The sequence below is a fragment of the Trichosurus vulpecula genome, chromosome 4 (genome assembly GCF_011100635.1).
Source record: "Trichosurus vulpecula isolate mTriVul1 chromosome 4, mTriVul1.pri, whole genome shotgun sequence".
Lineage (NCBI taxonomy): Eukaryota > Metazoa > Chordata > Mammalia > Diprotodontia > Phalangeridae > Trichosurus > Trichosurus vulpecula.
Genome location: NC_050576.1, coordinates 152,163,277 through 152,171,519, shown reverse-complemented (window position 1 = coordinate 152,171,519; position 8,243 = coordinate 152,163,277). Strand labels below are relative to the sequence as shown.

The window sequence follows — 8,243 nt, the reverse complement described above, 5'->3', positions numbered from 1 at the left end:
AAGAGATAGAGAATATTACAAAATGTAAATATTTTGTGTATATAAAATTTAAAAGTTTTTGTACAAACACAACCAATACAAATAAAATTAAAAGGAAAGCAGAAAACGGTGGGAAAAATTTGCAACAAGCATCTCTGATAGAGGCCTCATTTCTCAACTATAAAGAGAACTGAATCTAATTCACAAGAATACAAGTCACTTCCCAATTGATAAACGGTCAAAAGATATGAACACGCAGTTTTCAGATGAAGAAATCAAAGCTATATGAAATCAAAGCCATATGAAAAAATGTTCTAAATCACTATTGATTAGAGAAATGCTAATTAAAACAATTCTGAGGTACTACATCACAACTATCGGATTGACTAACATGACAAAACGGGAAAATGCAAATGTTGGAGATGTAGGAAAATTGGAACACTAATGCATTATTGGTGGAGCTGTGAACCGATCCAATCATTCTGGAGAGCAATTTGGAACTATGCCCAAATGGCTATAAAAATGTGCATACCCTCTCACCCAGCAATACCACTTCTAGGTCTGTATCCAAAATAGATCATACAAAGGACCCATATTTACGAAAATATTTATAGCACTTATTTTTGTGGTGGCAAAGAATTGGAAACTGAGGGGATGCCCATCAGTTGGGGAATGGCTGAACAAGTTATGGTATATGAATATGATGGAATAGTATTGTGCTATAAAAAAGATGAGCAGGCGGACTTCAGAAAAACCTGGAAAGACATGTTAACTGATGCTGAGTGAAGTGAGCAGAACCAGGAGAACATTATACACAGTAACAGCAATATTGTTTAATGAAGAACGGTGAATGACTTGGCTCTTCTCAGCAATACAATGATACAAGAAAATCCCAAATGATGCAAGAACTGATAGTTTGAGTGTAGACTGAAGCATGCTGTTTTCCACTTTCATTCTTTTTCTTTTATTCTTCTTGTACAAAATGACTATTATGGAAATGTTTTACATGATTGCACATGTATAACTGATATCTGACTGCTTACTGTCTCAGAGAAGTAGGAGAGGGAAGGAGGGAGAGATAGAATTCAGAACTCAAAACTTAAAAAAAAAAGTTTAAAAATTTGTTTTAACATGTAATTCAAGGAAAAATAAAGTATTTTAAAAAAACAATTCGAGTTGTTTGAAAGTGGAATGAGATGCCTAGAAAGGTTCCCTCTTCCTTGTAAATTTTCACAGTGGCTGAATGGCCACATCAGGTATATTGCAGTGGGAGCCAGTCTTATTTCCCACCCTTTCCTAGTACACAGCCTCTCACAAATCTCAGAGCTATGACTCCAGAAGTCATCTATATAACTCATTCTGTGACTGAACAGAAGCCCTGACAAATAGTCATCCAGGCTTTACCTAAAGACTTCTACTGATGGAAGAGGAACCCACTGCCTCCCACGACAGCTGCTGAGTCCTATTCTAGACCATAATTATCTGCTAGGTCATTTCATGGACATAAAACACATCAATGTATAAAGTATCAAACAAAAGGTCCTGAATTCGGTGTTTCACTGTACCTTCAGCATGACTTATATAGGCCACAGCAGTGGTGTCAAACTCCAACAGATATAGATCCTGGTGGCTGTAAATATGCAATCAAAAGACTTAGAAAACCACAAATCAGTATTTTTTGCATTGTATCGTATTTTTACTCATTTTGATAAATATTTCCCAATTTTATTTTAATCTGGTTCAGGACTACCACTATGGGAGTTTTGTGGGCATTGCCCAAGTTTGATATCTCTGGTCTAGAAAATGGCTTAGGAGAGTTAAGCCCACTCAGTATATGAATCTGAGATATGAACAAACTTAAGAACTGTATTATTTGTATGAGCTCATCAAGTACCACCATCAATCTAAAGCTGACTGTGCAAGGTAGAGTTTCACAGAATCCAGAGGCCCCTGTCTCTATAAGAACAGATCCCAAGTCAGCCATGGAGTGGGTCAGATTGTCTCCTACTATTACAATGCTCAAGCATCGCACAGCATAGATCTATCTGGAAGGGAAATAACAGAAAATGCCTTTCTTCCCCACCCATCACTTTCCCATGACCATCAGGAAGTGAGGGAAACTAACACATACTCAGACATGTGACCTTGCTTATACGATAAAGAAAAGTTAGGAAGCCATCTTTGTTAGCTGCAGGGAGGTTAGGAAACAGGGATGGGGTTAGGGGGTAGTACCTCCCCAGCACAAATTTTACTGTCCAAAGACTTGGAGTTTTTCATCACCCTTGTCTCCAACTCATCTGAAGCCTCAATTGGCTTGAAAGACTATCTTTCAAAACTTTTTCAAACCTATTTTGGGTACAAATGTCTTTTGTATATGCTCTTCTTCATTTTCCCTCCATAGTACGGACATTAATTTACCACAGAGAAGCATTTACCAATAAACAGGAAATAAAATGGGTAGGATTCGGTTGACGATGCTTTCTCTAACTACAGCATTCCACATTGACTTCTACCACCTTGGCAATTCAACTGTAGGAGAGTCAGTACCACAACATAGTTTTGTTTCTGCAGTGAGACAGATAGTAAGAATATACTGCACAGAACTAGCACTAAAAATAGTGCAAGAACAAAATAAATACATCTTGAGTGATTATATGTAATTGTTCCCTTAGCAATCATGTCACGTTTTCAAAAAATCATATATTGGTCATTTTACCCCTCAGTTATGTGGCTGATGATTCCTTTTTGAGTAAATTCTCTGTTTGGAGAATTCTGTGTCTGAGAGGTCTTACAGAGTATATCTGGATTTGGTATAAAATGTATTTTCGTGTAAATTCACATCCTGTTTTTGTGAAATGCTTGCTAAATGGCACAAATCAATTAAAAAAGGTAATTTCTTTAAGTCATAATGATTCAATGAATAGGTGGAATAATCAAGATACCTACAGCTTTTTTCCCCCTTAACTGGCTCTTTCAAGAACAGAAATTAAGTAATGAAATTTAACAGAAATTAAACACAAAACATTAATGATCAATGAAAGGAAATACAATATGCCACCATGACATTTTGTCCAGTGTAAGAAACTTTGAGGTTTTATTTAAGTTTCAAATGTCCATTCACACCACAGCAATGCCAATATGCAAAATGTGTATCTATTTTATACAACACTTTCTGTCATTTATGCCCCAAATTTTCAATTATAAAATGCCAATACTGCCTAGATGAACTATGATATGATAGTATTTTTAACAAAAATGGGTTTGAGTTGACGGAAGTTATGTTAAATGGGGTTTTGAACAAGTAACAAGCCTGAGTTCCACAGAGCTTTTCTGAAGAGCAATTATTTAAATCATCTGTGTTCTCCACTCCTGAACAGAAGCAGGAAAGGCAATCAATTCAAGCTTAATATTACAGTCTACATTCCATTTCAAAGTAATTCCTAACTACATTCTGTTTTTATAACCTGCTTTGGAACTTAACAGGAAAGAAAAAACCAGAGTGCACCACTCTGGGACCTAATCTTAATCCACTTCTAATAATGCTATGCAAATTGTTCCAGTTTTGCAAAAAGGCCACCCTGACCACCCTAAATTTGTCAAGCTTTAATTATCTGATTACTCTAGAGCACCCACCAAAACCATATTTCTACCAGTTACAACTATGGTAAAGCAGCACATAGCATAGAAAATTCCCAATGACTAATTTTTTAAAAGCATCCTATTCAAAGTAAGCATTAATAAGATGTGTGCACATTTCTTAAATTTTCATTACTTAATGCCTTATTTTTGAATTTGAAAAAACTTTAATTTTGCCAGCATCATTCCAAACAACCTACATCATATATTTACAGACTTTTTGATTCCATAAGATTTTAAAGACATTAAATGGCACACAAAAATTCAATACTGCCCCTCTCCCCCAACTTTTTGAAATTGAATTTTTCAATAGCATTAACCAAAGTACATTTTAATTGTCTCTGCCCACCTGACATATCTGGGCTTCTTCCCATCAAAATAACTCTGAGGTTTTGTGAGAAACTAGCCAAATATATCTGAAATTTTGGAACCTTTAGACATTTTAAACATAACTGGCTACTTTAGTGTATTCATAATTAAGTGAAGAAAACTTGGCTATTGGGAATCCATCTACAATTATGAATAATTTTCAGGTTATGCCAATTTTTAAGACACCATCAAAAATGGCACCTGTGACAGAAGTTACAACTAAGAGCCAAGGAACGAATAGGCTGCGGTATTCCAATACTTTCTCATCATGGCATGGAACATCCTGGGTTCTCAAAGGCTAAGCCAGCAAATCATACACTCTGAAAGGTTCTACCAGATTTAGTCCCCAAGACAAAGTCTGTTGTCTAACGACAGAATGCTGGCTAGAAGGTGACAAATCATTTGGCCATAGAAACTCATTAATCAAAGAAAAAAATTTTAAACGGCCCATGGTCCTGTGCAATCATGGTGGAGTGGTACAAAAGGAGGCAGAGCATAAGGACTATTATTTATCCATCAGATAGCTGAAACAGTGAGTCGAAATAGTCTTGGGAAGCTCAAGACTCTTTAAAAGCACTTCATATATAACTAAGTTGAAGCATTACATTCATTTTAAAGATAAACCAAGAATAAGTCTTACCAGTGGTTTCTATAACATTCAAATGCAACTTTCTTGAAATCAGTACCAGTAAAATGTGGCAGAATACATTTGTGTTTGAGAAATAACATTCTAATCATTCTTCTGATTCCTCATTAAGAGGTTAGATTCTTCAATGAGATTTTTTTTCCCACCTGCAGTCTGAGATAATGTATAACCCAAAAGCGGACCTCTCAAGTAGCTAAATTATTATTAAATTGTTAAATATTCCTCACATTGTTATATGTCACAAGGAAAATGAAATAAAAATTCATAAAATTCAAGAATAACAATAAACAAATTACCATCATAGCACTTTGATTTTCCAAGCATTTTGTTTCCAAAGCAGATTTTTAAAAGATAGTAACCAACTAAATGTAATTAAGTTTATTCAAATTGTGCTAACAAAATTAACTGCACTATTTATTTTTATTAATTCTTTGCCCTTTAATACACTAAAGTGACCGGCATATTCTTACAATTTCAACAAACTAAACTGCTTTCTTGAACATTTTTGTCTGAAATTTACCCTAAAGTTAAATTTGCTAATATTTTTTGACTCTACGCACATAGGTAAGTCACATTTTTTTTTTAAAAAGGGGAGCATATTGAGTTGAGTTGTTTTATATGGCACTATACCTTTGAAGATACACAGAAAATTCTTCTGGTAATCCAGCGTATATCCAGAATCCAATTACAGAACTTGGAAATAAAGTGTTGACATGTTTGATTTGCATGTAATTATAGATATGCTACTTCTCTGTGCTGCATAAATACACACCATTAATGATACAATAAATGTGATTTGGCCCCTAGAATAATGAAGTATAGTACTGTGGTATGACCAACAACCTAGAAGGAATAGGGGTAATTAAAGAATATATTAGATGAGTTAAAATTATCTTAATGGTTTACTCCTTTGATAAAATTTAACCATTTTTTCATTCTTCACATTCTCATATTGAACTCTTACATAAGAGATGACCTTTTCACTTTTATTTTTTAAACTATGTTCTGGGATAGAAAGATTTTGATGTGTCATATAAATAATATACTAGTAATCCTGTATATAGACAAACAGACCTCTCTGGGAAAAAAAAATACAGAGCTGTGCATCAGACCACTGAGGTTGTACTTTCAGGATTTACCCGAATAAGTCTAGATGCATTCCTCAAGTCTTGGAGTTGCTTGGCAGGTTTCCCTACACCTTGTTCAAATCTTTTTTCCACCACAGGGAGGACTGTTTCATATAGAAAGGATGCATTCTGTCTGATAAAGGCTTTCTTTTCTGGGTCCTGTTCACATCGGAGACTGTAATCCACATGTTGAACTGCAACCAAAATTATTTCCATCAGACTCTCTAGCAGCACCATATGCAGCTCTGGAAAATACAACTTCAGAGCTTCTTCCAAGAAGCCCATAGTTTGTTTAGTGAAGGCCACTACTGTGTAGCTTAGGTTCACCCAGCAGTCATCCCCTGTGTACTGTTCAAAATTGCTCACCCCACAGCTTTTCATCTCTTCTTTGAGTTTCCCCAAGGCCTCTGGAGTCATCAGGTTCATCCTTCTCCACATTTCCTCAGAGTTTCGGTGCTTAGTGGCCTCAATTATGATTTCTTTGTAACTGTGCAAAGCCCCTTGGATGTCCTTTACCAAGAGAGCATGGATGATGAAAGTAAGGTCTAACCCAATATCACCCAATTGCTGGCAATGTTCCTTAGCCACCTTTACACACTCAGCTGCTGTAGACAAGCTCTCTTTGCTGTCAAATACCTGCTTGCTAAAAGCATCCACAAACATGCCCATGGCTGAACGAGCCCAAACAATAAAGGCAGAGTAGCAACCACTGTTGGTGCCTGCAAAATCAGTTTCAAACTCCCTAGCAGTCTCAAGGAGGCTGGTGAAGAACACATGACATAACTTGTGAATATAGAGTAAAGTGGCACCTTCAATTCGAAGCTGTCTAATGGCAGTGTGCACAGCCGCTGCCCTATTTCTCAAAAACAGTTCACAAGCCTTGGTACATTGGCCAAGTCGTATTAACTGAGAAACTGCCCTTCGAGTGGCCTTAGGACCACCTCTTAGAGAACGATCTGGGGAAAGTTCAAAGACTAGCACTTCAGTGAGCTGCCTGACTCGCTCATCCACTTTGGCCCTCAGTTCCTTTACAGGAGGTGGGCACGGCTTGCCCTCCAGATAGTGGTTTAACTTATCCAACAGGTCCACTGCCCCTTCGAAGTCCCTCTGGGCAATACAGACATCCAGGTCCTCCGGCAACTCCTGGATCCATTCCATTGATAAGTCCACTTTCTCCTCCACCTCCGGAGAAGTAGGCTCCTCCTCCTCTTCATCATCCTCAAATGGGTTAGTGGCCTGGGAAGAAACGTGGGGTGGGCCCCGTGGAGCTGCTGCCTCCTCTTGTTCCCTTCGTCTTTTTTCACTGAGGGCCCTTTTGGTTTCCTCCAGCACTTCCAGCCACTCCCTTTTGATCTTGGCATTCTCGGCCTGGAAGATTCGGCTCTCGGGGAACATAAGCAGCTTGAACATGTCCTTCATGGGCGGGTTATCCTTGACATTCACCACCGCCAGTCGGTCCAGGGGGTAGAGGGCATTGTAGCGGTACATCCCCCTGCGCTGGGGCAGCCAGGTGGCCACCAGCAGACAGTCGTTCATGAGAAAACCATGCACCCGTTGCAGCTGAGCCATATGGTCCGCCTCATACTCCACCAGGTCCCCGTTGTAGACCAGGTACTGCCCGGGGGTCTCCAGCAGGTGCCTGCAGCCCTCTACTTTCTCCAGCAAGGTGGTCAGCGTTCGCTGCTTGCCTTCTTCGCCGGCACTCTGGCTGTCCCGGGCGGCGGCCCTGTGGCCCGGGAAGAAGCCAGGCGGGCCTCGGGGGTGGTCTCGGCCGCCGGCGCCGCCCTCTTCGGCCCCAGTGGCTGCGGCTCCCGCGGCCGCGGCGGCGGGGAGCAGGGTGAGCGGGATGCTCTCGAGGCTGCTCTTCTGCTCCGTGAGCAGGTGGCTGAGCTGGTACATCTCGCTCTCCAGGTACGAGATCTCGCGCGCCGTCTCGATGAACTGCCGGTAGTTCTGGTACACGTTGCGCTTCAGGTTCTGTGCCGTTTCCTCGGCCAGCGCCTGGATCCGCTGCCGGTGCTCCTGCAGGTCCCGGTCCCCGTCCGACTGCTGCGACAGCTGCTTCACGTACAGCCGCGCCTCGAAACCGCTCGACTCCAGCTGCCGCCGCAGGCGGCTCGCCCCGCTATCTGACATCGCCATGGCCATCGCTTCCCCTGTCACTGTCACGGTCTCCGCAGCCGCCGAGACCCACCCAACTCCGACGGAGTTCAGGGACCGGAGGAGAAGGGCGGAAGCGAAGTGAATGCGCCTGCGCGGGAGGAGTCGGTCAGCGCTTGCTGCCGATGACAACGCATGCGCGCCGAGGGCGGGCTATAGGAGCGTCAGGAAAATGAAGCACCTAGCTGCTGCGCCTGTGCAAAAAAAAAAAAAAACAAAAACACCTAAGACTAAGAAAGGAGGAAGAGAGGAGGAGGCGGAGGAGGCTGGGAAACTCCCTCTCCGGTCCTCTTGGCCCGGACGATTCAGTCCTTCCAGGAGATGCC

General features: G+C 40.8%; 1 protein-coding gene across 1 annotated transcript; it reads right to left on the bottom strand.

Annotated features, from left to right (window-relative positions):
* Positions 1 to 3,049: 3,049 nt before the first annotated feature.
* On the bottom strand, positions 3,050 to 7,983 carry EXOC8 (exocyst complex component 8). The gene has a single exon (XM_036756882.1). It carries the CDS (start codon positions 7,903 to 7,905, stop codon positions 5,737 to 5,739), a length of 2,169 nt encoding a protein of 722 aa, XP_036612777.1. The 5' UTR covers positions 7,906 to 7,983; the 3' UTR covers positions 3,050 to 5,736.
* Positions 7,984 to 8,243: the final 260 nt, after the last annotated feature.

Bases quoted from the DNA above. Each gene is read 5' to 3' on its own strand.
- EXOC8 (XM_036756882.1), bottom strand. From the start codon at position 7,905: ATGGCCATGGCGATGTCAGATAGCGGGGCGAGCCGCCTGCGGCGGCAG.